The 16,869-nt window shown below is 41.6% G+C and overlaps 1 protein-coding gene across 1 annotated transcript in view; it reads right to left on the bottom strand.

The window, feature by feature from the left end:
• Window positions 1-332: 332 nt before the first annotated feature.
• PRKX (protein kinase, X-linked) overlaps window positions 333-16,869 on the bottom strand; it is a 116,974-nt gene continuing 100,437 nt past the window's right edge. The window contains exons 7-9 of the mRNA XM_011972106.1: window positions 11,584-11,661; window positions 7,994-8,142; window positions 333-4,800 (exon numbers count right to left, since the gene is read on the bottom strand). Of these exons, the coding sequence (XP_011827496.1) occupies window positions 8,017-8,142; window positions 11,584-11,661 (204 nt within the window). The 3' untranslated portion in view covers window positions 333-4,800; window positions 7,994-8,016. The remainder of the gene's footprint in view (window positions 4,801-7,993; window positions 8,143-11,583; window positions 11,662-16,869) is intronic.

Below are 16,869 nucleotides of genomic sequence, written 5' to 3'. Positions count from 1 at the left end.
CCTCCTGAGCAATCTCAGGCTCATGCTACCACTCCTGACAAATTTTCTAATTTTTGTAGAGATGGGGTCTTGCTACGTTGCCCAAGCTGGTCTCAAACTCCTGGGCTCAAGCGATCCTCCTGCCTTGGCCTCCCAAAGCACTGGAATTACAGGCGTGCACCTCCGTGCCTAATTATAGCAGCTTTTTTGCACTCTGTGCAACAGAGACCGTGTGTCCTGCAATGCGGAAAATATCTGCCATGTGGCCCCTACAGATAATTGCCCATCCCTGGATTAGACTAAAGGAGAAAAGCCACAGCTTGTTTGGAGACAGAAGCAGACGAGACTCAGACTTCTGAAAAGATAGAAAGTTTTATTAAACAAACCTGGAATCAACAGTATTATTACATAAATTAGACAGCAGTAAAATTTTCCTAGGGCATATGTACAAATCACAGTGATTTCCATTGTGCAACAAACAGACGGGATTAAAAATAGGCACTCCCCTCCCCGACCCCCCATGAGAAGGTGGGGTCACCCCGCGGGGTTCCCAGTTCTGGCTCGCCAAGGGGTGCACAAACCTGCAAAGGCACTCTGCCTGTGTGCGCGGCATCCGGCGGCAGTCGCAGGGCCCCAGAAGTACGGTGGCAACACCGTGAGGCTGCCCAATGTTCAGCGCAAAACAAGAATTCAGCTACAACAGCTGAGCAGAGCTCAACAGCCATCTCACAGGATAAGGACCGTGGAAAGGCTTCAAATCCCATCCGCTAAAACACAATTGTAATGCCTTTTACATACAGAACAGACGTGTCCACCATGGAAGATCAAACTAAGCCTCAACAGAACCTCCCAACACACAATAATTTACAGAGAACCTGACAGGGCATTCCCCTGTTATTAGGAAGGACTCTTCTGCGGGGTGCAAGGCCATAAGGTTTGCAAAGCAAACTTGATTATGAAAAAGCTTGGTGAAAATACAGCCCCCCCACCTTCACCAAGACACACACCCCGCCCCAAGAAACTATCGAAATGCATTAAGACACCTGCTCATGTGCTTTTCTTCTTGCTTTTGTTAAGTGAATCCCATTCCTTTAAGTTAGACTAATTAGAAGGCCTTCTTGCCTCCGTCAGCAACAGAGAAAAAAACAGTGCATACGACTCCTCCAATGTGTGTAAAATGCATGCTAGGTAGATTGAAGGAAAGATGAGAGGAACCCGGGCACCCCATTTCAAATCTCTACAACAGGAGAAATCAAAGGCTGCAAGGACTGTGTAGACCTGATGCAAAGTTAACTGGCTACAAAAATAAAACCCAAGCCAGTGCTGTCTTGCACTCTGTTCACTCAGTAGGTGGAGCCATGAATGCCTATGACATTCTGGTGTGGTATTTGTGCAGCCTGAGGTGCACCCTGGCTACAGAGTTGAGCCTTGGGGTCTTTAACAGTATTAAGCCATAGTTTCACAGTTACAATGGTCCAAAGAACTAGAGGCCACGTAGGTCAAACACAGAAATGGCGAACACATCACGAACCACTCAACTGTTTGGTTCCACTGGTGATTTTTTTTAATGAGTAGTGATTTCAAATGATTTGGTGTTTTTGTTCTTGTTTTTGCTTTTTCTTCGAAGCAAACAAATGATTTGGTCTTTAAGTGTGGACAGAAAGAAACAAAACGCTGAATGAGAAATTCACGAACAAGTGATTGTGCAGTTGTTTGATGGGCATGGAGAGGGAGTGGGGCTGAACAGCATTTTGAGGGGACGAAGCGCGCAATCTTACCCCACTGCTGGGGGGTTTCTGCTTCTTATTCTATCACGCTGACAGCAAATATAATTTGCCCATCACTGGCTATAGATATGTTTAGGCTAAGCAGGATTTAGACTTCTGTTGCAAAGGAATTAGAAGAATTCAGTAGATACAGTGTATACTATTCGGTTGTGACTTTATTTCCTTCCTGGCTTTATCAATGCCTATGAAAGCAGGCTGGTGGCATTTCCCTTCAGAAAAACAAGACTTGCCCCAATATACTTCTTGTTGTAACATATCCATTTCCTAAAGATATTCTCTTATAGTATTCCAATTTAAGAAAATACTGCCAACTCATAAAATTACATGAAGCAAAGTAAATTTGTAACGTTTTTCTGATACAAATTTTGTGATTATTATAATGAATTTTCCTCCACATTTTGCACGGTGATTGTTTCACATGATCATCTATGAGAAAATTTTGGAATGACCACCCAGGTCAACTATTTTTATTTTTTTTATTTTTATTTTTTGAGATGGAGTCTCGCTCTGTCGCCCAGGTTAGAGGGCAGTGGCACAATCTCGGCTCACTGCAGCCTCGCCTCCCGGGTTCAAGCCATTCTCCCGCTTCAGCCTCCCGAGTAGCCGGGATTACAGGCGCCCACCCCCACACCTAATTTCTGTATTTTAGTAGAGATGGGGGTTTCGCCATGTTGGCCAGGCTGGTCTTGAACTCCTCACCTCAGGTGATCCGCCCACCTCAGCCTCCCAAAGTGCTGGGATTACAGGCGTGAGCCACTGTGCCTGGCCAGGTAAACTGTTTTAAAATTATATATAGTGATTGTTCCGTGTTTATAGCTCATTTTGATTAAATTAACCTCTACATGACATTGGGCCATTTAAACTATGACCCCGCCATGGGCAGTTACCAGGTAGCCCGTGTCACTTCAAATGCTGAAATGTGCGCGACGGTCAAAAGTGGGTTTCACGCCATCACACGCTCTTGAATTGCTTCTAATTTCTCATTTGTTCTGTATGGCTAGAGGCTGGTAACAATGTCCGTAAAGAACGAGGTCATCCATGTGCTTGCATATTTCATTTTCCTGCATCTCAGGTCACAATTAAGGCATTTCAGGCTTTCCTGATGCTAATTTTCATCTGAGTATGAAATCCTGGATAATAAAACAGACAACCTAAAAATAGGCATATGGACTCATGGGTCTATGTACTTTTTAAAATGTGCTCAAGTGTTTCATTTATGGTTTTATTAATAATTTTTAAAGTAGAATGTTCAATAATATTACTATGATTTATTTTTATAGTCAGCAAACATGAGACCTAATGCTTTTCCTTCTAGCTCCACATCTCAGTGCACAGTATAACCTTTTTAAAAAAAAAAAAATTGGAATGCTGCATGAATATACGGATCTTCCTTGCAAAGGGAGCCATGCTCATCTCCTCTGTGTCATTCCAATTTGAGTATACCTGCTGCCGAAGTCAGCACCAGTTTCACCTTTTCACATTCACGGTAAAACTGATGGGAAACTGCATGCTACATGTTTAGACAATGATGGCCCTCAACTGTTAATCCCAACAAGATGGTGAGTGAGATGCACAGGCTGAAAATACAGTTGTCTAAAACATTTCCACATTTCACCATCTGAACATCATTTTCCAGTGACTGATTAATTGTAAAGAGTTTATTCTACTGAACCTACTAATTATTCTCACCTACTGAGTTGACCTCCACGTGAAGAAAAGGTCATTGATGAAAAAGGGCAGCTGTGTTCTGTTTCTGCAATTTCACTGTGTTGTAACATTTTTTTTTTCTTTTTATAGAGATGAGGACTCGCTATGCTGCCCAGACCGGTCTCAAACTCCTAGGCTCAAGCGATCTTCCTGCCTCAGCTTCCCAAAGTCCCAGGTTTACAGGAGTGTGTCACTGTACCCAGCTTCACTGTCTTTTAAAGCCTTAAGGTGGACGTTCTCTTCATTCCACCTGCGAAAGCACAAAGCCATTAACTTTCTTTTTTTTTCTTTTTTTTTTGTTCCTGGACAGGGTCTCACTCTGTCACCGAGGCTGGAGTGCAGTGGTGTAATCTCAGATCACTGCAGCCTGGACCTCCCTGGATTCAAGTGATCCTTTCATCTCAGCCTCCTGAGTAGCTGAGACTACATTCACGTGCCACCATGCCTGGCTAATTTTTTTGTATTTTGTAGAGATGAGGTCTCACCATGTTTCCCAGATTGATCTCCAACTCCTGGGCTCAAGCAATCCACCCACCTCAGCCTCCCAAAGTGCTGGGACTATAGGAACAAGCCACTGCATCCAGCTCAGATGAAATTTTTGAATGTGTCACAGAAAGTTGTTTTAAATACAGTACATTCCTCCAACAACTTCAATGTCATTGCAGATTCTTGGAATAAATTCGCTCCCATATCTTCTTTCTCTTTGTTTCTTCTTTTAAAATCTCAAGTTACCAGGTAGGAAGCACTAAAGATACTGAAGGTAGACCTCCCCATGATATTTTCTTCCCCCAAACTATAAAATACATGTGAGATGATTTTTTTTTAATGCATGCAACATACCCTTCAGATGTTGTCCCCGAGAAGAGATTTTTGAAAAAACAAATTGAAAAATAAAAATTATAGGCTCTGTGAAATATGAACATTTACATCACTGCACAGTTTCTGTGCATCTACCATAATGACTTCTATATATACACACAGGCATACACACACACACACACAATTTGTGGTTATAATCGAACAAGTCCAGTTCAAACTTATAAACTTAAGTCTATGAGAAAAACCAAGACATCACAGTAGGCACACAACAACACTAAAGGATAAGATAAAATCTACAACCAAACAATTTTCAAAACCCTCCTACAGTGTGGAATTCCAGTTGCTTAAATAATGCCAGTTCCATTAATTTCAACTGTGCTCTGATCTATTTCTATACACACAGGTACACAGAAAAGTGGAAATGTCCTTATGCCGTGAAGAAGACATTTTACTTCTGGTCTGCTTAGGTGCAGTTCTTTGTTCCAGGCCGATTCCAATCTTCCTGTTTCTAGCATGAAATAGGATGAAAGATTTTGTGAGTTTCTCAGTAACTGGATGAATTTCGTAATCATGATCATCTCAATGATAACACAAAGGTTTCCTTTTCCTAAGTGACAACAAAGAAAACTTCCCTTTGTAATTCTTTTTGCAAGGATCCATAAGCCTGAATTCTAAAAGGAGAGGCCAATAAAAAGGAAATGAAGAATGTATCAAAGGTAAGGGTTTTTTTTGGTTGGTTTGTTTGAGACGGCGTTTTGCTTTTGTTGCCCAGGCTGGTGTACAGTGGCGCAATCTCAGCTCACTGCAACCTCTGCCTCCCAGATTCAAGAGATTCTCCGGCCTCAGCCTCGCGAGTAGCTGGGATCACAGGCGCCTGCCACCATGTCTGACTGATTTTTGCATTTTTGATAGAGACGGGGTTTCACCATGTTTGCCAGGTTGGTCTCAAACTCCTGACCTCAGATGATCCATGCGCCTCAGCCTCCCACAGTGCTGGGATTACAGGTGTGAGCCATCTTGCCCAGCCCTGTTTTCATTTTTGAGACACGGTCTAACTCTGCCATCCAGGCCAGAGTACAGGGACACAATCACAGCTCACTGCAGCCTCAACTTTCCAGACCCAAGCGAGCCTCCCACCTCAGCCTCTAGAGTAGCTGGGACAACAGGTATGTACCACCACACCTGGCTAACTTTTTTATTTTTTGTAGACATGGAGTCTCACTATGTTGCCCAGGCTTGATCTCAAACTCCTGACCTGAAGTGAGCCTCCTACCTCAGCCTCCCAAAGTACCGGGATTACAGGTAGGAGCCACCCCACCCAGCCTAAAGAATGTTGTATCATACGCTTATCCATAAATAGATAAATGTATCCACCGACAGATGATGACCTGCATCTCTGGATGGAGATCCCCAATTCCACATGCTTCCTCAGAGAACCTCACAGCAAGACAGAAAATATTTTATTACAAAGTAAAATAAAAGACATAGTGAGTCAGTTCTCCTAAATTTCTCCTCCACATTCAGAAAGGTATGTGGGGTGATTCAAACAAAGATGAACGGCTAAAGCATAGTTTCTAAGCTGCCCTCAAGTGCAGTGATTCATCTGAACTGGTGTCCTATTTACAGGAGAAGATTTGGCTTCATGAAGAACTATCTTCCTGCATAAAATTCCTGAACCTAATTGCTCGTTGCTGAAAATGCCAGGGATGTGTTTGGCATGCAAATTACTTGATAAAATTACTGAGACGGATTAAAATATTGCATCTGGGTCAGGCACACTCATGCCTGTAATCCCAGCACTTTGGGAGGCCGAGGCGGGCAGACTGCGTGAGCTCAGAAGTTCAAGACCAGCCTGGCCAACATGGCTAAACTCATCTCTACTAAAAATACAAAAATTTAGCGTGGTGTGGTGGCAGGCACCTGTAATCCCAGTTACTCGGGAGGCTGAGGCAGGAGAATCACTTGAATCCAGGAGGCAGAGGTTGCAGTGAGCTGAGATCACGCCACTGCACTCCAGCCTGGGCAACAGAGCAAGACTCCGTCTCAAAAAGGAAAAAAAAAAAAATTCATTAAATAGAGCCCTGACCACCACTAGCCAAACTACATTAAAAATGAGTCCACTTAGCAAAAAGAATACTTACACATACTTTCTCAACAATGCATATCAGACTGAGAAAGGTTATTCCTATGTGTGCAATCCTTTTCAGGGACAGTAGGGGCAGCTGGGGACAGGATGTAATGAAACTGTTCACTGATTATAAGACAAAAATCCATCCAATGGAAGCTTTTTTGTTCTTGAAGTAAATTTTACAACTGAGGGCTCTCTGTTAGAGAAAGGTTCTATTTTTGTGGCTTATCAACGGGTCCTTCATACTAAAGCAAACCAAGTCTTTACATCATTTTAAAGATTTCCTGGAGAGACATAATTTGTAAGATGTTATGCGCAAGTTAGCGAAAATGTAAGCCCCAAAGTAGACCACAGAAACAAACACATTCAGGAACATCTTATGATTTTTAAAACCCACAACTGGATTGCACAAGCATTTATGAAGTTGATAAAGTTACACACTCTCATGTCAATACAAACCAGTCACCACTGTAAAAGCGTTCATCACATACTGAGAGGTGAAGCCATGCCGCGGAGACAGGTTATTTTCTCGAGGTCATAGCCACCTATTCCTCTATCATTTTGTTCTCTATTATTTTAATTTTTATCCAGTTTTCCTCTTGATACATCCATGGAAACACCCACCCAGGATGGAGGGCTCTCATTCATCCCGTCTTTCAGCAGGTTGGTTCCTCTCCCCAATCAGCAACTGTGACATTTGGTGTCTGTTTCAAATGGTGTTGGTTAGCCAACTGGGAAGACTACAGGAAAATTATGGGAATGGAAATCAAAGTGGGAAAAACAAGCTATGTCAATGAGTAGACACATCACTGACAATATTTTGCTTCACTGGTATTTTTCTTGCTCATATGTTACAGGAAGAAAGATCTAATTGAAGCCATATAACCGAGCAATTTAGAATTGAGGAGTAACTGAAAGCTCTTTTTAATCCATATTTAAAAACTAATAACAGACTTTCAAAGACTCAAGGAAATAACAGTCAAAACCCTTTTTCAGTCATCTGAAATTAAAGCTTAGCAAATTTCATGAGGGATCCTAAAAAATATTATTATTATTTAAAAAATAATAACAGACCTGCGAAGGCTCAAAGAAGTAATAGACTCAAAACCCCTTTCCAGTCATCTTCAAAGCTTAGCAAATTTCCTATGAGGGTACGTTTCTTCTTCTTATTTTTTAACCAAAGGGGACCTAAGAGACTTTTGAAAATACTTGTTAATTACTGTAAGGAAGCTCGCCTGTCACTCAGGGTTTCTGGAACAGGGACCAGAAGAGCTGGGCTTCTCAAATGTTCAGGCACACACAAACCACCCAGGGGTCTTATTTAGATGTGCAGGTTCTGACGCAGAAGATGGATTCTAAACTGTGACGCCGATGCCTCCGACCACATGCTGACCTGGAGTCACAGGCATGGCTGTGTTTATGTCACTGACCCTTGGAATCATTCCCCTTTGCTCTGCTTCACTGCTGACCTCTGTGCGCATGAGGTTAAGCCCCATTCAGTAAACGCAGCCTCACCTGGATGTGGGGTCGAGTCAGTCTCATTTTTTGGTAATTACTAAATATAAAGATATACCTTCCAGATGTGAGCTCCTGTCCTCAGAAATTCTTGAAGATTTCTAAATCCTTCTGCGGCACGGGTGCAGCTGTGTCCCAGTCATTCTCGGGGTAAGTTTCGAAGTTGGAAGTGTCGCCGTCGCCAGCTATCTTGGGCACGATGGGAGGCTGTGAGACATGGCCGAAGCATAAAGGCATGGTTAGAAAGGAATGGGACGCTAGGATGCTGCACATAAATGAAAATGATTTGCAAAACACTAAAGCTGTCTTCCCTTCATTGATGAACACGGCAATCTTTGAATTAAAATATTGTGAATGAGGCTGGGTGTGGGGGCTCATGCCTGTAATCCCAACACTTTAAGAAGCTGAGGCAGGAGGGTTGCTTAAGTCTCAGAAGTTTGAGACCTGCCTGAGGAACACAGGGAGTCCCGTCTCTACAAAAAATACAAAAATAGCCGGGTGTGGCGCTATGTGCCTATAGTCTCAGCTACTCAGTAGGCTGAGGTGGGAGGACCGCTTGAGCCCAGGAGGTCGATACTCCAAGTGAGCCATGACTGCACCACTGCATTCCAGCCTGAATGACAGGGTGAGATCCTGTCTCAAAATATAGACATATTAAGTAAGCTATGGTACAGTCATGTGATGGAATACAAGGCAGTTTTTTTTTTTTTAAATGAGGAAGCTGGCTGGGCACAGTGGCTCACACCTGTAATCCCAGCACTTTGGAGACCAAGGCGGGTGGATCACTTGAGGTCAGGAGTTTGAGACCAGCCTGACCAACATGGAGAAACCCTATCTCTACCAAAAATACAAAAATTAGCCAGGCATAGTGTCGGGTGCCTGTAATCGTAGCTACTCGGGAGGCTGAGGCAGGAGAATCACTTGAACCCAGGAGGCGGAGGTTGCAGTGAGCCAAGATCACACCACTGAAATCCATCCTGGGCAACGGAGCAAGACTTCATCTCAAAAATAAAAATAAAAATAAAAATAAAAAAATAAGGAAGCTAGCCAGGTATGTAGACAGGTCTCCAGATTATACAGTCAAATACAAAAAGCAAGACTACAATCATATACATACTACGCTACTCTAGATTTGTATAAATGAGTGGCAAAAGTAAGAATGCATGTATCCATGCGGGTTTTTATTAGCACAAAGAAACTCTAGAAGGATACACAGAAAAATATAATAAAAGGTGATTACCTACACGTGGCTTGGAGGGGGTAAGAGGGAGACTTGGCAATATATCTGTTTTAATATTGACTTGGTTTTTGACCAATGTGGATAGACAAAACATATTCAAATTGTTTTACTAATGCAATTTAATACAATAAAGTATTTGAAAAGGTAAAACTTTGAACAAAGTCAGCCCACACCCAGTGGCTCACGCCTGTAATCCCAGCACTTTGGGAGGCCGAGGAGAGTGGATCATTTGAGGTCATGAGTTCGAAACCAGCCTGGCCAACATAGTGAAACCCCATCTCTTCTAAAAATACAAAAAAAAAAAATTAGCTGGATGTGGTGGTGCACACCTGTAACCCCAGCTACTTGGGAGGCTGAGGCAGGAGAATCGCTTGAGTCCAAGAGGTGGAGGTTGCAGTGAGTTGAGATCATTCCACTGCACTACAGCCTGAGCCTGAGTGACAAAGTGAGACTCCATCTCAAAAAAAAAAAAAGAAGAAGAAGCAGCGTATCATCCCAGGCTCCAGCCCCAGAAACTCTGATCTGAGCTGAGGACTGGGAATAAGCATTTCTAAGCATTCTCCATTGTTTTGACTCTGAAGTGCAAAGGTGAAAACACTACCACTGAACACTCCAGTCAGTAACATGTGCAGTGCAGAGTGTGCACGAAAGCCAAGATACGGAATCAACCTAAGTGTCCACCAGCAGATGAATGCATAAAGAAAATGTGGTCCACACACACGATGAAAAACTATTCGGCCATAAAAGGGAATGAAATCCTGTCATTTACAGCAACACGAATGGAATGGGAGATCATCATGTTAAGTAAACTAAACTAGGCCAGGTGCGGTGGCTCACGCCTGTAATCCCAACACTTTGGGAGACCAAGGCTGGTGGATCACTTGAGGTTAGGAGATTGAGACCAGCCTGGCCAACATGATGAAACCCTGTCTCTAGTAAAAATACAAAAATTAGCTGGGCATCTGTAATCCCAGCTACTCAGGAGGCTGAGGCATAAGAATTACTTGAAGCCAAGAGGTGGAGGCTGCAGTGAGCAAGATCATGCCACTGCACTCCAGCCTGGGCAACAGAGCAAGACGCTGTCTCAAAAAATAAATAATAAATAATAAACTAAGCTAGATGCAGAATGAGAAACACAGCATGTTCCCACTCATATGTGGGAGCTAAAAAAATTGATCTCATGAAGGTTGAGAGTAGAATGATGGTTACCAGAGGGTGGGAAGGGTGTGTGGGTGGGGGATGAAGGCGAGATGAAGAAATATTGTATAAACATAATGTTAGATAAAAGGAATAAGTTCCAGTGTTTGATAGCATAGTTGGGTGGCCAGAGTTAACAATATATCGTATATTTCAGAAGAGCTAGAAGGTTTGCAATATTCCCAACCCATAAAAATGATAAATGTTTGAGCTGATGGATACCCAGATTACCCTCGGTTGATCATTATACCTTCTATGCATGTGTCAAAATATAACATGTACCCCCATAAATACGTACATGTGATAGTTATACTGCTTAGCAGCTGTGTAACGTTCCACACACTGCTTAACTTCTCAGAGGCACAGTCTCCTCATTTATAAAACCGACAAGTATTATATATTGAAAAAAATGCCAGATTTTTTTTTTTTTTTTGAGACAGGGTCTGGCTCTGTCACCCAAGCTGGAGTGCAGTGGCGTAATCTTGGCTCACTGCAACCTCTGCCTCCTGGTATCAAGCAATTCTTGTGCCTCAGCCTCCCAAGTAGCTAGTACTACAAGCGTACGTTACCACGCTCGGCTAATTTTTATATTTTTTGTATAGATGGGATTTCACCATATTGCTCAGGGTAGTCTCAAACTCCTGGGTTCAAGTGATCTGCCTGAGTTGGCCTCTCAAAGTGCTGGAATTATAGGCGTGAGCCACAGCACCCAGCCAAAAAGCCAGATGTTTAAAAATAGGCAGTTTGGCCAGAAATGTTCCAAAGAATATTCTCCATGTAATACACCACCATCACTGAACGATGACCATGGTGCTAGACACTCGCTTATCTCTGTAATCCTGTTGACCGCCTTCCACTAAAGAGGAAGGAGTGGGGTTCAGCAGTCACAGAGCTAGTCAGGAATCAGGCCAAGTCTCCTAAAATCTGCTTCAAAATCTGGGATAAGTGTCCATCCAAGGATGAATGGACAAAGAACACGTGGTATATGACTGGGTGTGGTGGCTCCTGCCTTTGCGGGAGCTAGGTAGATGGTTAGCACTAAGACACTCATAGAGTGGGAAACTTGGCTTATGAAAGGTTTTAGACAAATAGTTGTATTATATAAATTAATTACATGTCAGGCATCAATAAAGAAGTCCCAGGATTCAGAGGCAGTCCCTGTTAACGGGAGAGCTCGGGCGTACTGAGTCACCCACTGATATGTGTTGTACCTTCAGTTTTCTCTGCGGAACAGCTTCCCAGTCCACAGAGTGGAACCACCGATGGCGTTTCACATCATTTGCCCCGTTCTTCAAAAGAAACAACACATGTCGTCAGCGTGTGGAATTTTGACAGGGCAGGAAAGAAAAATATCCTAAAGAATCTCTACATTATTCTAGTATTGAAACAAACGGAACAAGTTTGCTGCATTTTGGATAACTGTGCCTGGAGGGTGAGCTGCTAGGAAAACCTGCAAGCAAAGCTGTTAGTGTTTTGTTTGCCCTTTTTTGTTGCAGAAACAAATCCAGTCATTCTGCTCCCGTGCAATGCGTTGGCATTGCGGACCAAGGACGAAAATGATAAATACGATTCCATCTCTCGACATGAAATTGGACACCCAGTAATTTCCCAGTTTGTCTCCTGTTTTTATCTTGCAAACTTATTCAGTATTTTACAGATATAGAAACTAGGGTTCACTGAAAGATGTTAATTTGCTTAGTAGGAACCAGCAAGTAAATAAGAAGACTGGGAACTCAAACCAAGGATGTCCAATTTAAGAGATTTTAGGAACGATATTGCATGGCCTGGCAATTAACAACGTGCATTCAAGTCGGCCTGCTTCATGCTCAAGGGTAGCACCAGGCATTGGCTGGCTCACACTGTGGCCATCACGACCTCTGAAATCCCTCCCAAGTGCTCATCCTTAAACCTCACTCTGCTTCCTTTTTTTATACTTGTAGTGATGTTGTTATCAATTAAATGTGGGACAGCAGAAGAAATAAACATGTGGGTTCCATGAAATAGAAGTCGGTACATCTGAATTTAACACGTTTATCAGTTAGCATTTCTGTAGTTTCAAATTTCTTATCCTTAAAGAGGACTACGTCCACGACTATATCTTCAAAAGGAAACAGTAATGTGAATTGTTTCTATTGTTTTCCCATCCAGTTGTTTTCACAACTTTTTCTCTTCTTATTGCAAAACAGGTATTTTTGATCTACAGCTAAGTCAGGCAACAAATAATAGCTGTCGAGTTTTACCTTCAGCAATGTTGTGAATAAGAGTAAATAAGAGTGCTGTGAATAAAATAAGAGAATAAAATAAAATAAATTTTATCCATCAGATAAAATTCTAATTTGGATACTAAAGGATGTGTGTGTCTGTATATACTCACATGCATACATAGTAATATATACACACACATATATATTGATATATACACATACTTATATGCATACACACGTTAATATATACACATGCATTTATATATACACATATACACACACACGTTAATATATACACATATATACACATACTTATATACATACACATGTTAATATATATACATATATTTATACATACACATACACACATTAATATATACACATATATACACATACTTATATACATACACATTAATATATACATATATATTTATATATACACATACACATTAATATACACATATATACACATACTTATATACATACACATGTTAACATATACACATATATTTATATATACACATACACGCGTTAATATATACACACATATATTTATATATACATATACTTATATACATACACACATTAACATATACATATATACACATACTTATATACATACACGTTAATATATACACATATATTATATATATACACATATACATATGTACTTTACAAACTTTATATGTAGAGTATAAAGTATATGTATATACTGAGATTTACATTAGTATCCAAACTAGTGTGTGTGTGTGTGTTATAAAGTGTGTGTGGGGGGGTGGGAGCAGTGTCTCACGTTTATATTCCAGCACTTTGGGAAGCCAAGACAGGAGGATTGCTTGATCCCAGCAGTTTGAGACTAACCTGGGCAACAAAGTCAGACCTGGTCTCTACAAAAAAAATTAAAAAAACTAGCCAGCCATGGTGATACATGCATATAGTCCCAGCTGCTCGGGAGGCTGAGGTAGGAGGATCACTTGAGTCCAGGAGGTCAAGGCTGCAGTGAGCTGTGATCACACCACTGCACTCCAGCCTGGATGACAGAGCAAGACCCTGTCTTGAAAAAATAAAAATAAAAAAAGTGTGTGGGTGGGTGTGTGTCTACAGTCATGAGCCTCAAAATGATGCTTCAGTCAACAATGGATGACATATACAGTGGTGCTCCCTTAAGATTATAACGATCTTAAAAACTCCTATCCCCTAGTGACATCACGGCCATTGTAACCACAGGACAGCACATCCCTCCTGTTGCACTGCCAGCCGTATAACAGTCTAACACGTATGTTATCTGCAGCACCTAATAGTTGGTAATGATATTAATGACTATGGCCTTGGTTTATCTATTTACTATACTCTACATTTTTGGCGGGGAGGTGCAGTGGCCAGAGTCTCACTCTGTCATCCAGGCTGGAGTGCAGTGGCGCCTATCGGCTCACTGCAACCTCCACCTACTGGGTTCAAGCAATTCTCATGCCTCAGTCTCCCAAGTAGCGGGGACTACAGGCGCGCACCACCACGCCTGGCTAATTGTTGTATGTTATGTAGAGATGGGTCTCACTGTTGTTGCCCGGGCTGGTCTGGAACTCTTGGGCTCAAGCAGTCCTCCTGCCTTGGCCTCCCAAAGTGTTGGGATTACAGGAGTGAGCCACTCACTGCGCGCAACCTATACTCTTTTGATTGTTACCATTTAGTGTGCTCCTTCGCCTTATGTTAAAAAGTTAAGTGTGAGGCAGCCTCAGGCAGGTCCCTTGGGAGGGATTCTCAAAGGCGTTGTGACCATGTGTGTTACTGCTTCTGAAGACTTTGCACTGCAGTCGCGTGTGGAGGAGGAAGACAGGGAGGCCGGGCATCCTGACCCTGTGCAGGCTTACACTAATGTGTGTGGATCTCAGTTTTGAACAAAAATATTTAAAAAGCAAAAAAGGGAAAATAGTTTATAGAAGAAAGAGAATATTGGTGTACAGCTGCATAATATGCTTGTGTTTTAGGCTAAGTATTATTAGCAAAATAATCGAAACGTTAAAACGACATTTAAAAAGTTAATAGAATAAAAAAGTTCCAGTCGGCTAAGGTTAATTCCTTAGTGAAGAATGAATCTTGTTAAAATGAACTGAGTGCAGCCTAAGTGTACAGCGTTGATGAGGCCTTCATTGGTGCACAGGAATGTCTTGGCCTTCACACCCACTCACACCTCCCTCACTCACTCACCCAGCGCAACATTCCGTTCTGCGAGCTCCACTCATGCTGAGTGCCTTATACAGGCGCCAGTTTTCAGGTTTTGTGCTGTATTTTTACTGTCCCTTGTCTAAGCTTAGGGATGCTTAGATGCACACATGCTGACCATTCCTTGTGTTACTCAGCATAGCCACATACCATCTACACTTGTAGCCTGGGAGCAAAAGAATCTGCCATACACCCTTGGTGTGTCAGAGGCTGGGCCAGCCGGGTGTGTGTGAGTCCACCCTATGCGTGCACAAAGACAAAATCACCTAACCACACATTTCTCAGAGGCCAGCTCCATCATTAAGTGGCATGTGACTGCAGTTACTTAAAGCTCCCACTCTTTTTGTTTTGTTTTTTGTTTTTTTGAGCCAGAGTTTTGCTCTTGTTGCCCAGACTGGAGTGCAGTGGTGTGATCTCAGCTCACTGCAACCTCCACCTCCCAGGTTCAAGCGATTCTCCTGCCTTAGCCTCCCAAGTAGCTGGAATTACTGGGATGTGTCACCACGTCCAGCTGTGTATTTTTAGTAGAGACAGGGTTTCTCCATGTTGGTCAGGCTGGTCTCGAACTCCCGACCTCAGGTGATCCGCCTGCCTCGGCCTCCCAAAGTGCTGGGATTACAAGCATGAGCCACCACGCCTGGCCAAAGTTCTCACTCTTAAAACATGCATTTCATTCCTTTGACTTCTTGTATGGGTTGCATATAAAGTGTATAAAAATGCAATGTGTCTGTAGAGAGATATACATACTTTATATTATATCTATATACCTATATTATATATTTATATACAGCCATATATTGATACATAGCTATATAGCTATATTATACATATTTACATATACATTTATTATTTGCATATATTTCTAAATATATATAGATTTATATACATTTATGTATTTCCAAATAGCTATGCTATATATTTTATATAAACATTATATATAATTTATAGATAAATCTGTATATATAATTATCTATTTATATAAGGTATAGACAAATCTATATTCCTTTGACTTTTTTGTATGCTAGTTGGTATATAAAGTATATAAAAATGCAATGTCTCTGTAGAGAGATATACACACTTTATATGTACATACCTATATTATATATTTATTACATTATATATAGCTATATACTGATACCTACAGATCTATATTATACAGATCTACATATACATATATTTATATATTTCTAAATATATAGCTATATTTTATTTATATATTGCTAAATATATACTATATATGGATATTTATAAATATATGTAATTTATAGATAAATATATATATATACACTTATCTATTTACATGATGTATAGATAAATATATTCCTTTGAGTTTTTTGTATGTTAGCTTGTACATAAAGTGTATAAAAATTCAATGTGTCTGGCTAGTTGCAGTGGCTCATGCCTACAATCCCAGCACTTTGGGAGGCCAAGGTGGGCAGATCACTTGAGGTCAGGACTTCGAGATCAGCCTGGCCAACATGGTGAAACCCCGTCTCTATGAAAAAAAAATTACAAAAATTAGCTAGGTGTGGTGGCAAGTGCATGTAATTCCAGCTACTCAGGAGGTTGAGGCAGGAGAATCGCTTGATCCTGGGAGGTGGAAGTTGCAGTGAGCCAAGATCACATCACTGCACTCCAGCCTGGGAGACAGAGTAAGACTCCATCTCAAAAAAAAATGCAATATATCTATATATAGGTATACACACTTTATATTATTATTTGCTTAATTTGAGACGGAGTTGAGCTCTTATTGCCCAGGCTGGAGTGCAATGGCGTGCTCTTGGCTCACTGCAACCTCTGCCTCCCGGGTTCAAGCAATTCTCCTGCCTCAGCCTCCCAAGTAGCCGGGATTACAGGCACCCACCACCACACTCGGCTAATTTTTGTATTTTTAGTAAAGACGGGGTTTCACCATGTTGGCCAGGCTGGTCTCAAACTCCTGACCTCAGGTGATCAGCCTGCCTCCCTGCCAAAGTGTTGGGATTACAGGCGTGAGCCACTGCGCCCAGCATCACACTTTATATTGTATCTACATACCTATATTATAAATCTATGTATTTATATGTATATATC

The sequence above is a fragment of the Mandrillus leucophaeus genome, unplaced genomic scaffold (assembly GCF_000951045.1).
Source record: "Mandrillus leucophaeus isolate KB7577 unplaced genomic scaffold, Mleu.le_1.0 Scaffold127, whole genome shotgun sequence".
Taxonomy (NCBI): Eukaryota; Metazoa; Chordata; class Mammalia; order Primates; family Cercopithecidae; genus Mandrillus; species Mandrillus leucophaeus.
The sequence above is the reverse complement of the archived record's forward strand: the minus strand, read 5'-3'. Positions and strand labels throughout refer to the sequence as shown.